The 20801-nt window shown below is 45.5% G+C and overlaps 1 protein-coding gene across 1 annotated transcript in view; it reads right to left on the bottom strand.

Moving 5' to 3' along the window:
* The window catches only part of DNAH5 (dynein axonemal heavy chain 5), a 5174212-nt gene that overhangs the window by 3299105 nt on the left and 1854306 nt on the right, over positions 1 to 20801 (bottom strand). Inside the window, exon 32 of the mRNA XM_078687662.1 lies at positions 9595 to 9751. Coding sequence (XP_078543788.1) covers positions 9595 to 9751 — 157 coding nt within the window. The remainder of the gene's footprint in view (positions 1 to 9594; positions 9752 to 20801) is intronic.

The raw sequence follows: 20801 nt of genomic DNA, 5'->3' as shown, positions 1-20801 counted from the left end.
TGTGGTATTCTAGTCCCTTCCATCCTGAGGGTAATGAGGTAGTGGAAAGAAAAAACCATGACATAAAGCAATCCATAACAGCTAAGGTATTAGGTTCGTGTGATGGGTGGGTCAAACATTTAATAAGTGCCCGACGTTGTCTTAACAATCTACCAAGAAATTCTCTGGGGGGAATCACTCCATATGAATTACTATTTGGTACTAGAATGATAATCGAAGACCTCGATTGTCAAACTTCAGTGGTGGAACAAAAACCCTTCGATGTCAAAAATCGTTTGGCTGTTTTACAGGACTTAAATGAAACAAGAAGAAGTCTAAGTGACATAATACGTAAGCAAACGACCACTGAAGAAAAACCACCTGTCCCAGCAAGATCTGTCTGGATTCCAAAGATTGGGGATCTAGTCAGGGAAAAGATCGCGTTAAAGAAGCAATTTAGGCCTTCTTACAGAAAAGCAGTACCTGTCTTAGCTATCCACGGAACAAGATCAGTGTTACTACCGCCCCTTGTTGGTAAAAGGGAGAACAGAGTTGTGTCCATCGATCTGGTCAAACCACATCATGTGGCCGATAATAAGTAGTAGGCCAAGTGGACTCCCAAGATGTAGCAGACAACCAAATCTTGCTACAATCCAAGAGGTTCAAACTGAAAGACTTATCACCTTTGATAAACCTGCAGTAAGAAATTAAGGACTATGCAACAAAGCCATGGAACTTGTGCCTCTGGATACCCAAATAACAGTTAGCCAAGAAACACCTGTCTATAATGATATAGCATCTGACTATACCAAAATGGCAAAAGAAGAAACAGCTCCAGCGATTTCAAGTAATCTGGATGCAATTCCAACAATTGACAGAACTACCTCTGGCTATTTCATCAACTTTGATACCTTCCCTGAGGATCCCAGTGAACCTGAAGCAACGCCAGCAAATAAAACTTTCAAAGAAAAAATAACAGAACTCTTTCATCAACTTGAGAAAGCCTATCTGGTTTCACCATGGGTTGAGTTTTGGATTGTGTTCGGTGTACTTTTTCTCCTGCTTTGGTTCATACTTGTGTTAAGTTTGGGAAGGATGATAGATGGAAAATACAGTACAATGGACACAACAAGTAAGAAAATCAACTTGCTCCTGAAACCTCACAAATCATCTCATCGTGAAAGAAGAGACCTGTCATCAGTAAACATCACAGCTGTCCCTATACCTGGAGGTATAGCATGGGATAGAACTGATTATGACATCTATGGCCCGGTGGAACTGCTGAAGATTCCACATCAGTTTAAGGTTTTTTTGAGTGACTTTGTCTCACCCAGCACATTTTTGGATAATTACGACTTTGAAACTGTTAATAACATGATGACAGATTTAGAAATGTCAGCTAAATTCACAGAACATGAATACCTAGAAGGTTCATCAGATTATGAACAAATGTATTGTTTTAATCATTATGGTCACAATTATTTGCATAAATCTGCAAACCCTAGAAATGTTTTTACTTACAATCAATGGGAACATTGTCCAACGCCGCCAAAGGGCTGCTCAAAAACATTTAATAAAAAGTTTCCGTACTTCTCAGGGTTTAATGTTACAAATCCAGAAACGTTTTATTTTAAAAATGAGAATAAGACAGGAATGAAAACAATGCTGACCAATACTAAACAAATTTATTCTGCAAACTTTTATGCTCAACTGTCTATATTAGGTTTTGACTTTTGGAAAGACAACAATGAGATAAAAACTGTCTGGGGCACAAAAGAGTGGCAGGTGCAAGGTTTAGAAGCCTGGTTCAGAGCCTGCATTATACCAGAACAAATAATGTTTTTAAATGACACTGTTCAACAAACTTCTTGTCTTGGCCTGGCTAAGATAAAAGATTTAAACAAACCCTCCATACCAAAGCCCTCACTTGGCAGCAATAGCTCTGAGGATGAGGAGGTAGACGTAAAACAGATTTGAATTCAAAACAGAACTAATTGTGATTGGAAAAAATGGTTAATAGGGCCCACAGACTCGAATAACTGTCAAGATAGATTCCTGAACAAAACACAAGGGTTCACAGTGAATAGGCCATATCCAAGATACTCCCAGAGACAACATCCAGGGATAGTAATTACTTACAGTGTAGGAAAGCTATGCCTTGAGTGGCTACATAAATCTACACTTCCAGAAATCAAACAACACTTATCTTTACTTAAAGAAGGCAATGATTTGTGTGATTTCTTAATGGGGCCTCGGAAACCACGGCAAAACGTTTCATATACGCTGCTTACAACGAAACATGGAAAATAACGCAAATGGAAACTGCAGAAAGAGTACGAGAAATTGATCGTATTCATTTAGAGAAAAGCCTCTCTGTAGTGGACAACGGGTTAACGACTCTGTCCTCCAGAATATGTTCTTTGGACAGCATTGTATCCTCTGCAATTGACATAATAGAGCAAGACTTGCTAATGTTACAACATGGCCAGTCTCAATTACGTTCTATAATGCTGCTAGGCTGGACGTTACAAAATCTCCGTTCAGGCTACTTGCCATGGTGTTTAATCAATACCACGTCATTGTTTACTGTGTTTAACCTTACAGATAAACAAATCTCTTTGGCACAAAAAGGAGCAGACTATACGGTGCTGAGCATTGAGAAACTGGAAAGATTACCATTGACAGTTTCTGAGAAACCTGTCATTGAATGGATAATACATGGCACCATCACGATACCAGTGACGATTTTCCAATTTCAGTATTGTCTGCAGCATATACCAGCGGGCCTGTATGTAAGGTTGGGTAAAGAATACATTAAGTCGACCTGGACTTTACCTTACACACACAAATGTTGGAATGGGGGAAAGGAGGTATTCCTTAGTGGTAAAAGTTGTAAGAACTCACTAAGTGGTACACTTTTGTGCCAAGGTATTAATTTACACGGAGCCTGCGAAGGTTCTGCAAATAACCTCTCATGCCACCTGCACGGTTCACCCTCCATAGTGATAGAACCAATTTTCAGGCCGCTAGCCAATGGCAGCTACGTTATGCTCAATGACCACAGCTGTAGTGGCATGTTGGCAGGAAAAGCGTATCTAGTTAGTGTGTCATCCAGGGTCACTTGTTGTATGCAAGTATTGTATCCAAAAAGCAAGACAGAAAGGGGGACGGCGTTATGGCCTTCACTGAATATGTCTTCTATACGGATTGATACTTTAAGCAGAATGAAAGTCATTCTTTTACAAAAACCTGTGCCACTGACCTCGTCTAGAGAAACGTATGATCTGCAAGTTGCAAGGACTTCTGCAGAGATACGTGCATAATTATCAACAAACTGCCCAGTACATTTCGCAGAAATGTTAAGTCAAATCTTAAATATGTCTGATACCAGTGGCATCACACATGTATTTAAGACGATTTTTTCGGGACTGTTAGCACCATTTGAAGCAGTCCTCTGCATTTTTCCAAATTTCGTACACTCTGTGTTCGGCGGCCTGCCTCTCATCTTGGGACTCGTAGCAGGAATTCTATTTTTATTCCTTCTGCTCTGATATGGCAAGTCCAGTCACCAGCGATACCCAGACTACCATGGAACAAGCCCTCCTTGCCATGAGGTATCATGTAAGAATTACACAGATTCTTGGCTTGACTCGTTTAAGGGATCTGAACACAACTTGGTTCCTTTCGTGCAGACCAATCTGGCAAGATTGCATCTTACCTGTTCTACGATGCCTGCTTTGCGGAGAGGAATGCATGTTGGACATTTGTCTTACACTACCATCAGTCCTGCCATCGGATGTTGACGCTTTGCTAGGTCCGGTAACGACTCATGCATCGTGTTGCCCCCAACGGCTGCCCATTCTGATGACGGCATTCATTGAGGTCTCACCAGCAAGTCTAACTAAGGGTGAGATACGAAACACCACAGGCACACAGGTACCACCTGCTGCGGACATTGCTAATGCATCAAACACTGACGGCGATGATCCTCATCTATGCACATTCGACCTGCTAACTGAAGTGGTTCCACTTTCCCCTACTATGGTAGACGGGTTCTTTGCCAGCCTAGACGATCTGATGTTTTCTCCTGACACCGACAATAACTTTTGATTAATTCACACAGCGTTCCCTGAACTCTGAAATTCGGCCTTCATTTTTTCAAAAACAAACTGTCTAACAAATTGAACTTTTTCCAGAATAGAACTTGTTGGCACAGAGTAATCTGCTTGAAGTAGAACTATTCTTAGAGAACAAGATTTCTTTTGAAAACTTCCTAAATGACAATATTTGGCCTTATCCTAAAAGCGAAACAGTTTAAATATTATGCTATGGGATAGTCTCGACTTTTTTTCTGTACCTTAAAGAGACATTTCATGACTGTAATATCATCTTTCATAAATGTTAGAATGTATGATCTCATACTATGCTTCATATCAGTTGAGACCTATTTTTTTCATACAGTTTATACTCATTTCATGTGAACAAACCTTTCAAATACAATTTGTATTTTGGGTGGGATTGTAAACACTTGCCTTAGATATGTTCAGTGCTTATACATTTAGTTTTATTGAACTTAATATCGTGGAGTGGGTGTTGTGTATGAATCTTGGACCCTAGTGTAATTTTCCCGATTCATGTCCATATATAGGTATAAATGACCAAATCCTTATATAGGCATAGAAGTCATTACCATATTTAGACTGAGGCTATGCAGCCCAAATAAGGCATGGCTACTTCCACTGAGTTCCGAGAAGCAACAACGATTTCTTAGAAAACCCCACCTTCAGCAGCTAGGGACTTCCCCTCGCCTGAATACTAATTTATCTAGGAAATCATGGAGTTTTCAAAGAACTGAGTCTTTGAGTGACGTTATTATGTCCAATCATACGTCAAACTCGGCACTTTCAAGGTATAAATATGCCTACATTTGCCCAGACGAACACACGGTGGTTTGGAGGAGATCGACTAACTACTTGTCCGATGCCCTGCAGCAGCAAGTGCCGAAGGAAGCCAACCCTCCAGCTGACGCACTGAGAGACGCTGTCTTTTCTCCTGCAGAGAAATCCAGCTCCAGTATTTCCAGGATACCCTGGCGGTTTGCTGGGAAATCGAGTCCTGAGAGCGAGATACCAGACCTCCTTCATTCTAAAACCAAGGTACGGAGCTGATTAGACCCTTAAGAGAATTCTTGGAATAGATTCTTGGCAAAGATTACTAAACTTAGGCTACACCTCACTTACTTCTTCCCTTGTACTAGACTTAGGTTAGGTACACCGAGGTAGGCGTATTTTAGAAGCACCAGTTGAGTACTTTTAGTCATTATTTTATCACTGTATGTATTTTATGTATTTTATGGCTTAGAAACCATATCATGTTTTTACAGTACTACTTTATAATACTTATCGTATTATATGCCTTGTACTTTATAACCAGTATTACAATTGTAGCAGTACATTTCTTATGCTCGAGAAAGAAGACTATTCAATAAATACTTTTTATTGAAAACGCCCGTCTCTCTATTTTCTCAGCACCTCTGGTGAAACGAAGCATGCACGATTGACTGAGTAAAATAGTTATCTATTGTTTCCGCGACTCTAGAGATTAATTTCTTATTCTTGGGAAACAAAGTTGTCATGTTTAATCGGTTGTCAGAAACGAATCCCTTCTTGTGAATTCGAGAAAGTCTCTAGTGACCTCTGAGCTAGCTGGCACTCACAATTAAGCCTAATAGATTCGCTAGAGACCTAGTCGACCTCAGTCCTACGTCTAAACTACAGGATATATTATTCCAATGCGCAGAGCCTATTGGGAATATAGGAACTACACTACAATGCCAATCAGCTACCCAGGGCAGAAAGCCCACTAGAAACCACAGATTATTTTTTTTATTGACGTTGGAGTGGGGGCTGCCTCTGCCACTCCCAGACATGTTTCTGGACCCCTGGGTCGAGAGCTTGCCGCTCTCTGTGGCCTGAAACAATGCACATCCTGGGTTGAGGTGCCAAGCCTCCTCCCCCCGGATGGGCAGGGTTCACGAAGGAGAAGCTTCAAAGGCATACCGCCTTTGTGAGCCTCTCCAGACCCTTTGCTGTACTCAGCAACTGGTCCCCACTGGTTCTATCCCCCAGTTTGGGCGGGAGACCCGGCGGGAAAAACAAAGTGAGGAAGCGAGGTGTGCCCACCTCTGCCAACTCCACCCCTAGGGTGGGGAAGGCGAGGTGAAGCACAACCTCGAGTCCCCGCCAGCTTGAGGATGGGGAGTCCCAGCCAACCAGGGACAGGCTCCTGCCCCCCTCCCACTGGAGAGTGGCAGAATAGGGGGTGTACCCACCCCAGGGAAGGGACCCTTTTCCTACCTGTAATGCCCCTAAATTTAGTATTTAGGGGCACCCTGAACCTTCCTTCCTCAGATTCAGCAACAAAAATGAAAAGAAGAAGGACGAGAAGCCGTGCAGAGCTAACAAGAGGACGACACCCACTGACTTGGCCCCAGCCCTGTCTCCCCTCGAACCTGCTCCAGTGAAATCCCGGCATGTCCAGCGGCCAGCAACCTCAAAAACCCCGGAGGACCTGCCTGCATTTACTTCCCAAGCTGTTTCTCCCGTGAACACCGGACGTGTTTGAACTGCAGATTCTGGTCCGGCCAGAAACTATGAATCTAGCACATTCTGCACCCGCTGAGCCCGGCCCGTGTTTGAGTGAACAAACACCATGAGTAGGTCCCCCCGGCGATCCTGACGTGGGATCCGGAGACCCCTGATCTGCCTCAAACCTCCAGACGACGCTTGCAGCCTCAATCCAGAGGGCCCTCCTACCGCGACTAGAACGGGTAAGAAAATCCGACGTCCAAAGGCAACCCTCTACCCGACGCCCCACGGCCTGGTGTGCCCAACCCAGCGGTGCCTAACCATCCCTCTACATCCCAAGTTACCCCTCGAAGTGGTGGTCACTCCTGGAGGATCGTCGTCCCTGAGCCTGCAGTGTTTTTTGTCCCAGAGAATTCCCATTGAAATCAACAGGGCACCCGACATCAAAACAGCACCGCACACCCGGCTGCCCTAGGGTCGCTGAGGGTGCCCCTTTGGTGATAACCTGGTCCCCAATGTGCCCTGAGCTTAACCCTAGGAGCTTTGCTCCCACAACCCTGTGGCCTGCTTGCCAGCCGCCACCAACCGGAGTCCCCCTACCCCCTATTGCATAACTTTGGATCTCAACACCCTGCACCCGGCCGCCCGAGTGCCGCTGAGGGTGCAACAACAGTGCATCACTGACCCTGGCAGACCCCCTGAGTCTAACCCCAGAACCCTAACTCAAAGACCGATTACTTACCTTGAAACTGATAACTCATTTTTCCTCCTAGGATGACACATGAGTGTCGACTTTTGAAAACTGCAAATATTCCTTAAAAATCTGCCAAATAACCAAAACGCATTTTCTCAACTGTTTTCAGGAAATGTCCCAGTGCTGAATCCAGGATCCAGCACTGAGTAAGAAAAAAAATGATAACCTAACTTACCTGCTAAGTGAATTTCCTCCCGTAGGATAACATTGGTGACTTTTGAAATGCAATAATATTCCTTAAAAATTGTACCTTTACCAAAAAACATTTACTCACCTGTATTCAGGAAATGTCCCAGGACTGAATCCAGGATCCAGTCCTGTGTTAGCAAAAGTAATCGGAAAAGTAATTAACTGCATTTTACTTAAAAAGCCCATTCAATTGAATGTACTATACCTGCAATGTGTTGCAAGCTGCTTTCTTAAAACTGTAACCAAAACCAGTATAAAATACACTGCTATTTGGAACTGTGTTCATGCAAGTAATTTACTACTGAAAAGTATGTTTATGCATACCTGCACCAGGCTTACTTGGTTCTAGAAATAAAACAAAAGTATATTTGTTTATACAAAACAATTGGCCTAGAGTTCAGTTCTTGATTGTGTGAGACCATTTGCTGACTGAGTGTGTACATCAAATGCTTTACACTGTCCTCTGATACTGCCTTACTGCTTGACCAAGCTACCACTTTAGAGAGTAGGGTTCTATCTAACTTTAGCCTCTGCCAAACCTCTGGAGACCCTTGGACTCCATGCACACTGGGTAGGACATGTGTGCCGGCACGGTGATTCCACACAAAAATATGTGGATGATGTGAGGTTTTTCAGCTAAATTTGAGATGTACATGGCATTCTGGGTAGGAAAACATTGGGGGATCCATGCAAGCCATACATCATTGGACCCCCCTGGGTGTCTAGTTTTCAGAAATGTTTGGTTTTGGAACTTTCGCAGGATGGCTGCCGAGCCCAGGGCCAAAATCTCAGGTGCCCCCCCAAAACCAGGTAGTTTTGTTCTAAGTAATTTTGAAGTCTCCACAGTACGATTTGGGCCATTTCCTATTGCAGCCACTATGCCTACCCACACGAGTGAGGTACCATTTTTATCGGGAGACCTGGGGAAAGGCTAGGTTGGAGGAAATTTATGGATCCACACAGATTCCAGAACTTTCCCACACAGAAATTTGAGAAGAAGTGAGTTTTTCAGCAAAATCTGAGGTTTGCAGGGGGTTCTGGGTAGGAGAATGTTGGGGGACCCACGCAAGCCATACCTCTCTGGACTCCGCCGGGTGTCTAGTTTCCAGAAATATGTGGGTTTGGTAGGTTTCCCTAGATGGCCGCCGAGCCCCGGGCCAAAAACCTGTGGGACCCCCCTTGCAAAACCAGGTTGGTTTGTGATCAGTAATGTTGATGTGGCCTCAATAGGTTTTGGGCCCTTGCCTGTCGCTGGTCCTTGACCCACCCACGCAAGTGAGGTACCATTTTTATCAGGAGACCTGGGGGAACGCTGGGTGGGAGGAAATTTCTCTATATAGAGCCAGTTTCTTACAGCATGGTAATGCCCCTACCCCAGTGAAATGTAAGTCTTTCTGCCTGGGGTGCAGATGGGGTCAGTAGTGCCCAATCTGCCCCCCGGGGGCATAATGCCCACTAGGAACCAGGGATTTTTTTTATTGACATTGTGGTGGGGGCTGCCCAAAAAGGGCATGGCAATGCCCCCCCCCCAAAGAAATGTCAGTCTTTCTGCCCCCAGGGGGGACAGAAAGCCCACTAGAAACCAGGGATTTGGTTTTATTGACGATGGGGTGGGGGCTGCCCATAAAGGGCATGTCAATGCCCCTACCCCCCAGAGAAATGTAAGTCTTTCTGCCCCCAATCTGCCCCCCGGTGGGGCAGAATGCGCACTAGAAACCAGGGATTATTTTGTTTTATTGACGTTGGGGTGGGGGCTGCCCAAAAAAGGCATGGCAATACCGCCCCTCAGAGAAATGTCAGTCTTTCTGCCCACCCTGGGGGACAGATGGGGGCAAAGAGGTGTAATTTTACTCGGGAGATTCAGGGGAACGCGGTGGGGCAGGACATTTGTGCTGGCACGGTGATTCCACACAAAAATATGGGTAGGAAAACATTGGGGTATATAATTTCTGTATTGTCTATAATGTTAGTGAGCAATGCTGATTTAAATCACAAACTCAATTATAAGCCAAATGTAATTTCTGAACGGTTGCATCACATTGGCAAAAACAACATGAGAAGCTATATAGAATTGGCACTTCATACCTTTTCATGAAACTTAACAGTCTTAATGTTGTCAAACACATTCAATAAATGAGCCTGGATAGTGTGAGAATCCGATGCCTGTCCAAGGATCTCGAGCAGGGCGGGATCGGATACAAAGAAGAAGCGAGGAAACAGCAAGCGTTTCTTCTCCAGGTATCTAAGAGTTTAGAAAATAAAAATAAGGCAACAGTGAAAGAAAGCAAATGTAAAAACCACAAGACTTGGACATGTGGAACGAGACTGGAAACAGAAAATAGAGCAATGTTTTAGTCATATTAATGCAAATGCACATTATTGACCTATTTTATTTAGTGATAGACCGTTTTTACAGCACTCACCATCAACAGCATTATCTATATCCTTTAAAATATAATCAAGAGATTTCCGTTTCAACATATTGTTATAAACACCTTAATACAGTTTTGCTGCTGTAAAGCGGGACTTGTTGATCTTAGTGGCAAGGTATCAGCCGTGAGAGCTTAAATGTAGCATTACACTCCGTCGTTGAACTTTAAAGCAAAGATGAAAACTTTATTTGACTATTGGGAACGTTGTCTTAGCGCTTAGAGACCTGTTGGTGATTTGGCGCTATACAAATATAAATTAACAATAACAACTGGCATGTAAGGCAATAAAGTTTCTGAACCTACCCCCACACACCTGAGAGAAACAGCGAGACAATAACCGCTTACTAGGGCCCCAGAACCTGACCGCCTCTTCGCTTACACCTTCCATGTTTCATTTATTAGCAAGCAACTCAAGGGGGGAGGGTGGATAGTTTTGTGGGAAAGAGTTATGGATGAAGGCACATCAAAGACTGAACAAGGATACGTATAATTGTATGCGCTGTCAATGTATAAATGCCAATAAAATATCATTTAAAAAAATGAGGCTTTATCTTTTTCCTGAGATTGTTGCTTGATGGTTTTCTTGACTATTCGTTCAAACTCCGGATAGGATAATATTGTGTGTCAAGCTTCCTCTAACTTTAGAGCTTCAATAGATTACTTCAGGAATGAATAGACTGAGTTACTCAGTCTGGATTGCCTTTCAACCTCCTAGCAGTAATGTGCCAGAGACTCTTCATCCGAGGCCCTCATTTGCCAATAGTATTTTGCAAGAGCTCCTTGTCTTGTCAGGATCTGTTTTTTTAACCCAAATTCCAATCTGATCCGGGATTGCGGGATGTGGCGCGGAATTGTAAATAGTTTTTTGAACAGACTAGTTTGAGCGGTATTTAGAATTATTGAGTCTTTTGTGTTTAGGAGTTGTGATCCATACATGATTGATGGCAAAATTTTTGCTGCCAAGACCTTTAATAAGTGAGTCGTCAAACTGTCACAAAGTTTTTTTTAATGATTTTAAAGGCAAATAGTAGCTGTTTTGCTTTAGCTTACCGCAGTTCTAGATATTGCTTATAGTTAAGATTGCGATCTAATGTTACTCCCAGGTATTTGAATGTTCCCACCTGGTCCAGGCGGTTACTGTTGATCATCCAGGTAAATTTTGGTAGTTTTTTGTGAGGGCTAGAGAAACACATGACCATAGTTTTTTTAAAGTTTATATCTAGTTGAATGGTGGCTGTGTATTCTGCTAGTTGATTTATCAATCGTTAGAGGCCGCGGGCATTTGGTATGAAACACGATATCGTCGGCATATTGCAAACTTCATATTCACACTATTCCTAATTTTAAAGAGTCCCCTAATGTTAGACCTAAGTCATTGTCTAAGTCGGTGTAACGAAAGGATAATTTGCCCTACTTGGATTAGTGATGACTAGTAGTCCACTGCCATCTCAGTATATTGATCTCAGCCTATTTGTAGGTTTGCCTATTGGCTTTGGCATGTTATCTCAGTATATTGCTATGAATCCTTTATCTCAGCCTATTTGTAGGTTTGCCTATTGGCTTTGGCATGATTCTATGTCTATTTTGCCTCTTTTCGGGCCTAAAGGCCTAAACTAGAGAGCAGACATCTTTGTCTTGCCTCTGCTGACTGAGGCGCTTGCCGAGCAAAGGTGATGTTTATAGTTAAGCTGTTATTCACTAGCTGGAAAGCCGATGGAGACTGGTTCTTATCGGGTAAATGTGTTTGTCTCTTGGGTTTACACGTAACATGCAGATGGCCACTGCGGTTGCGCGGAGAGCCTTGGAGCTGGCACAGGAATCCGGTGGGAGGTGGTTTCTGTTGGAAATTTCCATGGATAGAGAGCACTCTATATTATCGAAGTGCAGAGAGGCAGAGCTGTCAGAAGGATTTTGGAACTGAAGAGAGCGGTCAGATGGATCCTGGAATGGTAGAGGCCAGATGGTTCTCAGAGCAGTGAGATGGTCTTTGAAGCTGAAGCAGTTACCAGTCAGATGATTTACAGCAATGGAGAAGTCAGAATGTGTTGAAGCAGTTGCCAGTCAGATGGAAGAGTTGGAGCTGCCAGTTGGAGCTTTTGGAGCAGTTGAACCAGTGGAGTGAAGTCAGCACGTTGGTGATGGTGCAGAAGGAAAGAGTCTTAATTCCACCAGAGAGGGACAGAGAGTTGGACCCTTCTTAATAGGGTGAGGTGTTCTTAAATAATTTGCAGTATATAATCATTCACTCCTTTTTGCTTCCTAGGTTATGTTTAGATCTCCACTTGCATTAATAATTTCCTACTGTATTGCTTATACATATATCATTGTTATAATGTTTTGTCATTCTATTCTAATGTTAAATAAAGGGACCCAAGTTGCATATTTGAGTGTTGTTTCCATGACAGGACTAACCTTTCTTTTCAACCAGGTGCTGTTAACTAGAAGGTAGAGGGGGACCCTTCTAGCAGGTAACTGAGAAATGGAGGACTGGGTAGTTTATGACAGGAGAGAACTCCCAAATGAGATAATTAGACAGCTCTTATGTGTACATCTAAATTAAGAATAGTAAATATCGTCGGTGCACCTTAGGTGTACCGCCGACCCCTATAGAACACCCCACTGGGAGACAACAGGTTCACCAGCGGGAAGCATAGATGGTATTGATCCTAAGAGTTAGGGACTAAGTCGGGAGACATAAAATCTAATAAGTCGAGGGACATTAAACCTAATAAGTCGAGGGACATTAAACCTAATAAGTCGCCGGACGGTAAACGAGGAATAGTCGGGAGACTATAATATCCAATAATAAGTAAATAGTCGCCGGACTATAAGCGAGGAATAGTTGGGAGACTATAATATCCAATAATAAGTAAATAGTCGCCGGAGTATAAACGAGGAATAGTTAGGAGACTATAATATCCAATAATAAGTAAATAGGCGCCGGACTATAAATGAGAAATAGTTGGGAGACTATAATATCCAATAATTGAATAAGGTGAGGTAAATATAGGATAAAGCATGAGAGTAGTTTTAATTGTTCAGGCTTGTAAATAGCTAATAATCACCTTCTCAGGCAAGTCCTCCAAATATCTTGTAAATAGTAACCTGAGAAGAGTGTGTTTGCGTGACGACTGGGTTAGCCACGGTTGGTGAGCTACCTATTCTAAAAACACAGTCGTTACAGTCGGCTGTGTAGATATTGAATAGACAGGGGGCAAGAATGCACCCCTGTTTTAAGCCATAGGTGGTGATGATTTTATTTGTTAGGCTTTGACCGTCTCCCGTTTTTATTTGGACCCATGTTTTTGAGTAGAGGTTAATTATTGCATCCAAATATTTTGGGGGGGCTCCCCAGGATTTCATTGTTGCCCACAGGGTGGATCTGGGGACCTTGTCAAAGGCTGCTTTGAGGTTTACAAAACAGGCATACAAAACTTTTGAGTTGGCAATTGCTTGGTTCGCCAAGTGCGTGAAAGCGGATATGTCTGTTAGGGTACCCATACCGGTTTGAAAACCCGTTTGTGTATTGGGGATCAGTTTTGTGCTGTCAACCTAGTCCTCTAGATCTTTCAACATGTTTGCAGCGTAGATTTTTGCCTCAACATCCATGAGGGCTATTAATCTATAGCTGGATAGATCTGAACAGGCCCTTGATTTGAATATTGGGTGTAGGATGCTTCCTCGCCAGGAGTCAGGGAAGGTGTGGGTCTCCAAGGTGTGAGCAAACTGCGATGTTAAATGATTGGATCAGAAAGCTGGATCTTTTTTTAATAAGGCGTTGGGCAGGCCATTTGGTCTCGGGGCCCATCGGACCTTTGGTTTTTTATGGCGATCAATACCTGTTGTTGTGTGATCTGCACATTGGGGACAAGTGGGTCTGACCCTAATGTTTCAAGTGGACCTGGTTGGCATTTGCCTTCTGGTTGTTTGTCTTCGGGGTTGCCATGGTTTATCTGTTTTGATGTGCAGTTTGTAAAATCTATGGCTTGGGAGGTCAGTATCAGTGTCACTGCCGTCCAGGACTCTATGGTTAGAGTGTCCCTAAAAGTAATAGTGCCAGACCATATTGCCTCGCTGATCATCGCAGGATTTAGACTTTTTGAGCTGATTGAAAACTTTCTGTTTAGGCTGTTGATGAAAGACTCCCAGGCCTCTATCCCTAATGTTTTTGCGTCAGTACGGATCAATAGAGCGAAGCAGAACTCCATGATTGCGTCTACGTTGTTATTGTTCCATACTAATCGTTTTTGTATGTAAAGTTGAGTGGGATGTGGGAGGACGCAGGTTGGCCGGGACCTTTCTTGGATGTTGGTTAGTATAAAGGATTGAGGATAATGATCACTGTCTACTCTTTCTAATATTTGAAAGTTTGTGATGAAGGGAAATAGCTCAGGATCTGCTAAGGTGAAGTCGATGGTTGATCCTGATTTTGCCATCACTCTTGTAAAAGCTGCCGGGCTGTCTTGTGGACCTCGACCGTTGAAGGTGTACAGTAAAAGGTTGTCCAGTAATGCGGCGCATTTCTTACTGCAAGTATCACATCTGGTTGTATTGCAGTTCCTGGCCTTCATGTGTATTGGTAGATTGTTTTCCTGGGCTTGCATCAGGTTAAAAAAAAGCAATGGAATAATTGAATGTAAGTACTATGGTTAGAGAACTGGCAAAGCCGATTAGCAAAACAAAAGGCAGAAAAACATGTGCTAATATAGATGAACACTGTCATGCAATAAAGAGCCCCCCAAAAATAAATTCAGGCCCAGTAAAAAAATCATATGTATACAGCATGCCGGAGATTCATGGCAGCAGAGGCATGTGAATGGTTTCTCTAATGAGTGGTGAGCAGACCTAACCTTCATAGGCTGGCGGGGTGGGGTGGGATGGGGGATGTAGTGGTTTGGAATGAGATCTCCCTTACCCCATGTTTATGGTGTCCAAATGACTCCCAGCCAGCTGAGTGGCCTGCCTCCGTGGCTCAACAAAGTGCAGTTATATGAGTTAATATGAATAATAAGCTAACAGGACATTGTGCTTCTTTAACTAAAACACATGTAGCTGCACAAAAGTGGCAAACCATGCTTAGTCCCTTCCTTTACGCAACCCCACGTGGTGCGCAATTCACTGACCTGCATCTGTATTTATTCAATAGTTTTATATAGTAATAATGCTTTACAGCAGTTTGAACAAACAGCTAAAGAACAAAAGTAACAGAAAAGCAGTATTTTTTTTAAATTATTTTTATTAACTATGCTCATATCATCAGACAGTACACATTGGTCATATAGCATGTGATAAAATTACATTTTTACAATATAATATAAGGCCGGCATAAACACAAGCAGGTCATTCAATTCAAGAGACCAAGTCCCTACCCACCCCTCATCTCCCTGTATTTCCGCAAAGGCCCCCAGATCTTTTTCCATTTCTTAGTGGTCTCGCAGCCACTGGTCCCATTGCGGAGGTGCCTGCGCCCCCATCCCCTGGCAATATTTTGTTTCACTACCCTGGCCACCAGCGCCAGCCAGATCTCATTGTGTCTGGACCAGTCAGTGTCCCCCTTAATCATTAATAGTAGCCACCTGTTCTCTAAATGAACTGGAGTGCCCACCACCGCTGCCATCGTATTTGTGACTTTGGTCCAGAAGGGCACTATCAAAGGGCACTCCCATAATATATGATAGAAGGAACCATCCCCTCTGCATCCCCGCGCACAGAGGGCCGACTGACTTTTTCCCCAAGTATACAAGTAAGTGCGAGGGTAGTATACGCAATAGAGAATCTTGAGCTGCACCAACTGAAACCAGACGCGGACTGCTACTTTGCGCAGGCTCTGCAGGGCATCCTGCCAATCGTCATCTTCCAGGGCACCTATGTCGCTCACCCATCTCTCTCGCAGCGATACCAGGGGGTCAGGCATATTATTTATGAGCTTGCGATAAATAGTGGAAGTGGGTTTCTCTAGTATGGGATCGAGGAGCAGCCTATCCTTCATGGGGGAGTACTCCAGAAAGGACGTGCCGCTCCGGATGAGTGAGCGTAGGGCATGCGTGAGCCACAGATAATGATAACGTTGGGTGTCCGGCATATCATATTAGTTTTTAAGATATTCAAAAGTGCAAGGGTGTCCCCCATCCATACGTCACCCAGATACTTGATGCCTATGAGCTTCCAACCCCAGAAGCCAGTTAATCTGGTCACTTCTGTCAATTGCTCACCGGTCCATAGAGGGATTTTGCCCGTCAATGAGCCCGTCCACCCCAGGATTTGTTCGCCTCGCTCCAGGACTGGACCACCACCCCGTGTGCGAGGGCCAATCCCTCCGTGGCGTGAGGGCGTATAACAATGGCTCACAATTCCCACCCGGCATCACCAACCGGTCAACCCTGTAGGCCGGTTCCGATCCGTCCCCGTACACCAGTCGTTGACTACCTGTAGCTGAGAGGCCCAATAATATAATTGTACGTCTGGGAGGGCCAGCCCCCATCATACACCCCCTGGTCAGTTTGTGCAGCGCTATCCTGGGGTTGCCCCCGTCCCAGAGCAGTGTCCGTACCGCCTGGGATATCCGTTTGAAGACCCCAGGTGGAATCGGATACGGTGTGTTTTGCAGGATATAGAGGAGTCTAGGCAAGGCTAACATCTTGAACATTGCGGCTCACCCCTTGAGGGAGAGAGACAGCGAACGCTAGTTGTCAGGTGGAGCAGTTTAGTTTCCCGATTTTTGGTGCGAAACGCCACCTTATCCCTGGTGCTGAACACCCTTAGATACTTGCATCAGTCCATAGCGATTGATGCGGGACACCAGGTTGGTATCCGCGGAGGAGGGCCCGATAGCGGATACATTACTGACTTTTCCGAATTGATTGTGTATCCCGAGTAGCTACCGAAAAGTTCAAAAAGATGTAGCGCCTGCGCTATTGAATGGTACGGCCTGGCCATGTATAGTACAACGTCATCAACGTACAAGGAGATACGCTCTTCCCAGTCGTCATTGAGCGCCAGACCCCAAAACGACCTGTCCCTCTTGATCCAGTGGATCAGTGGCTCCAGGGCCAGGGCGAACAGGAGTGGGGGCAGGGGGCATCCCTGCCTTGTGCCCCGTCGGAGGGAGAAGGCTCTGGACACCGTCCCATTAACTCTCACTCGTGCTATCGGTTACTCATACAAAAGGCGCACCCAACTACAAAATATTGGGCCAAGACCGAGGCGTCTGAGACCCATAAGTTAGTAGGGCCATTCGATACTGTCGAATGTCATTGAGGCGTCCTGCGTCATCAAGGCAGTCTGGGTGTCCCTCACATCTTCCATCATGAAGAGCACACGTACAGGTGACGCAGATTATGGCGAGTGCTCCTACACGGCATGAATCCCGACTGGTCAATGTGCACGAGATCCGGCAGAACCTGAAGCAGCCTTTCGGTCAGGGCCTTTGCTAAGACCTTTGCCTCGATGTTAATGAGTAAGATTGGTCGATATGAAGAACATTGATTGGCCGGCTTGCCCTCCCTGTGGATCACTATTATCGTGGCCTCCCTCTGGTCGGGCGGGAGTCTCTCCACCTGTCGCGCTTCAAGGTACATCCGTAGGAGGGGCCCAGTGATAACGTTCGCCTGACGTTTAAATATCTCCACTGGTAGCCCATTCGTTCCCTGCGCCTTCCCAGATTGGAGGGAGTTGAGAGCCTCCCCTATTTCCTCCCCAGTCAAGTCGGACTCCAATCAATCCCTTTGAGCCTGAGTCAGTGTGGGCAGCGCTAAGTCCTGCAAGAATTCCGTGCAGTCTTGTTCCGATCAAATGCATACCGGGGTGTGAACCCCCTCAAAGTATGATGCAAACACCTCGGCTATGTCCGCTAATAAACCCGTCATGCCCCTAACCTCCGCCACCCATAAGCGTTCCCTGTCTCTGCATTCGAGCCACGCCAAGAGCTTCAGGGCTTTGTCCCCTGCATCATAGATCCGGTGTTGCGTGGCCAGGGAATAGGCCAGCGCTTCGCCCACTGCCAATGCCCTGAGTTCCCTCTGATTAAGGGCCAATGTATGGCGGCGATCCGCTGTAACCCCAGTTTCACGGTCCCGCTCTAGATCTTCTACCTCTTTTTCTAGCTGCCTGATGTGAAGGGACTCCTCTTTCTTCTTGGCCCCGAACAGGGCCTGAAACTGCCCTCACGCTTCCCAAAGCGTAAGATGGGACTCAACCGATCCTCGATTCTCTTCAAAGTAGATCTGTGAGCCCTCCCTTAGTTTATCACCCACCTTGTCATCCCTAAGGTTCCATGGGTCTATTCTCGGGAATGCTGCCTTATTGATTACCGGACCCTTGAGAAGGACGCCGACTGGGGAGTGGTCAGAAATTCCCAGGGCTAGAATGTGGGGGTCTATGTAGTCACCCATCTGGTCGATACGCGCGAACAGGTGGTCCAGTCTGGAGAAGGAACCATGCCTGGCCAAGTAGAATGTGTACTGTCTATGTGTGAGATGATGCACCCGCCACAGGTCCCCCAGTCCCATAGCCTTGATAAAACCCAATAGTCCTTCTCTCCCTTGGTCTCCTGCCCCCCTCCCGAACGGTCTAAGTCAAGGTCCATTACAGCGTACATGCCCCACCCACCAGTAGAGTCCCCAAGGGAAGGTCAGACAGAAAGGAGCCCAGTCGTGCAAAGGTTGTGGTGTGTAAGCCGGGCAGGATATATTCATGAGTTCAACACAACAGTTGGCCCCTCCCACCTACCAGCCACTGCCGCCATGCATCCTGAGTCATCAGTCCATGAGCCAGTGATCACCATGGGGAGGGCAATTCGAATCAAAATGCCCACCCCCCTCGAGCCTGAGGTAAACCCAGAGTGGGCGACCATGTTATACCCAAAGCGGTGAGTGCTTTACATCTACTGACGCACAGATGTGTCTCCTTCAGGAGAACCACATCAGGGGAATGGCGCTTCAGGTGCTGGAGCACTAAGGTTCATTTAATTTTGTTACAAAAGGGGATGATGGACGAAGCGTTTGAGCAAATCAAACACTCACCCCAGTCAACTGATCTGGATTTAATCCATCACAATTCTTTAGCCCACTCAGCCACCCCATTTCAGACATGGCTATATGCAAATCAGTCTGACCCTGTGCCTCATGGGAACAGTCCAGCCTGAACTGCCAAGCCATTTCTTCCATGGACCGGAAACAAGCATCCTGGGACCGGTTTCGGATTCATAATCCTCATCAGCCAGGCTATCTTGAATCCAGTGGCCAAGTGAGCAAGGGACTCACGTCTGAGCATACCCTGCCATACTTAGGGCGAACAAAGCGATACAAAAGGGGTTGATGGACGGAGCGTTTGAGCAAATCAAACACTCACCCCCAGTCAACTGATCTGGGTTTAATCCATCACCATTCTTTAGCCCACTCAGCCACCCCATTTCAGACATGGCTATATGCAAATCAGTCTGACCCTGTGCCTCATGGGAACAGTCCAGCCCGAACTGCCAAGCCATGTCTTCCATGGACCGGAAACAAGCATCCTTGGACCGGTTTCGGATTCATAATCCTCATCAGCCAGGCTATCTTGAATCCAGTGGCCAAGTGAGCAAAGGACTCACGTCTGAGCATACCCTGCCACACTTAGGGCAAACAAAGCGATACAAAAGGGGATGATGGACGGAGCGTTTGAGCAAATCAAACACTCACCCCCAGTCAACTGATCTGGGTTTAATCCATCACCATTCTTTAGCCCACTCAGCCACCCCATTTCAGACATGGCTATATGCAAATCAGTCCGACCCTGTCCCTCATGGGAACAGTCCAGCCCGAACTGCCAAGCCATGTCTTCCATGGACCAGAAACAAGCATCCTGGGACCGGTTTCGGATTCATAATCCTCATCAGCCAGGCTATCTTGAATCCAGGTCCCAAGTGAGCAAGGGACTCACGTCTGAGCATACCCTGCCACACTTAGGGCGAACAAAGCGATACAAAAGGGGATGATGGATGGAGCATTTGAGCAAATCAAACACTCAGCCCCAGTCAACTGATCTGGGTTTAATCCATCAACATTCTTTAGCCCACTCAGCCACCCAATTTCAGACATGGCTATATGCAAATCAGTCTGACCCTGTGCCTCATGGGAACAGTCCAGCCCGAACTGCCAAGCCATGTCTTCCATGGACCGGAAACAAGCATCCTGGGACCGGTTTCGGATTCATAATCCTCATCAGCCAGGCTATCTTGAATCCAGTGGCCAAGTGAGCAAGGCACTCACGTCTGAGCATACCCTGCCACACTTAGGGCGAACAAAGCGATACAAAAGGGGATGATGGACGGAGCGTTTGAGCAAATCAAACACTCACCCCCAGTCAACTGATCTGGGTTTAATCCATCACCATTCTTTAGCCCACTCAGCCACCCCAATTCAGACATGGCTATATGCAAATCAGTCTGACCCTGTGCCTCATGGGAACAGTCCAGCCCGAACTGCTAAGTCATGTCTTCCATGGACCGGAAACAAGCATCCTGGGACCAGTTTCAGATTCATAATCCTCACTCATCAGCCAGGCTATCTTGAATCCAGTGGCCAAGTGAGCAAGGGACTCACGTCTGAGCATACTCTGCCACACTTAGGGCGAACAAAGCGATACAAAAGGGGATGATGGACGGAGCGTTTGAGCAAATCAAACACTCACCCCCAGTCAACTGATCTGGGTTTAATCCATCACCATTCTTTAGCCCACTCAGCCACCCCATTTCAGACATGGCTATAGCAAATCAGTCTGACCCTGTGCCTCATGGGAATAGTCCAGCCCGAACTGCCAAGCCATGTCTTCCATGGACCGGAACCAAGCATCCTGGGACCGGTTTCGGATTCATAATCCTCA

Source organism: Lissotriton helveticus, chromosome 4_1, assembly GCF_964261635.1.
Source record: "Lissotriton helveticus chromosome 4_1, aLisHel1.1, whole genome shotgun sequence".
Taxonomy (NCBI): Eukaryota; Metazoa; Chordata; class Amphibia; order Caudata; family Salamandridae; genus Lissotriton; species Lissotriton helveticus.
The sequence above is the reverse complement of the archived record's forward strand: the minus strand, read 5'-3'. Positions and strand labels throughout refer to the sequence as shown.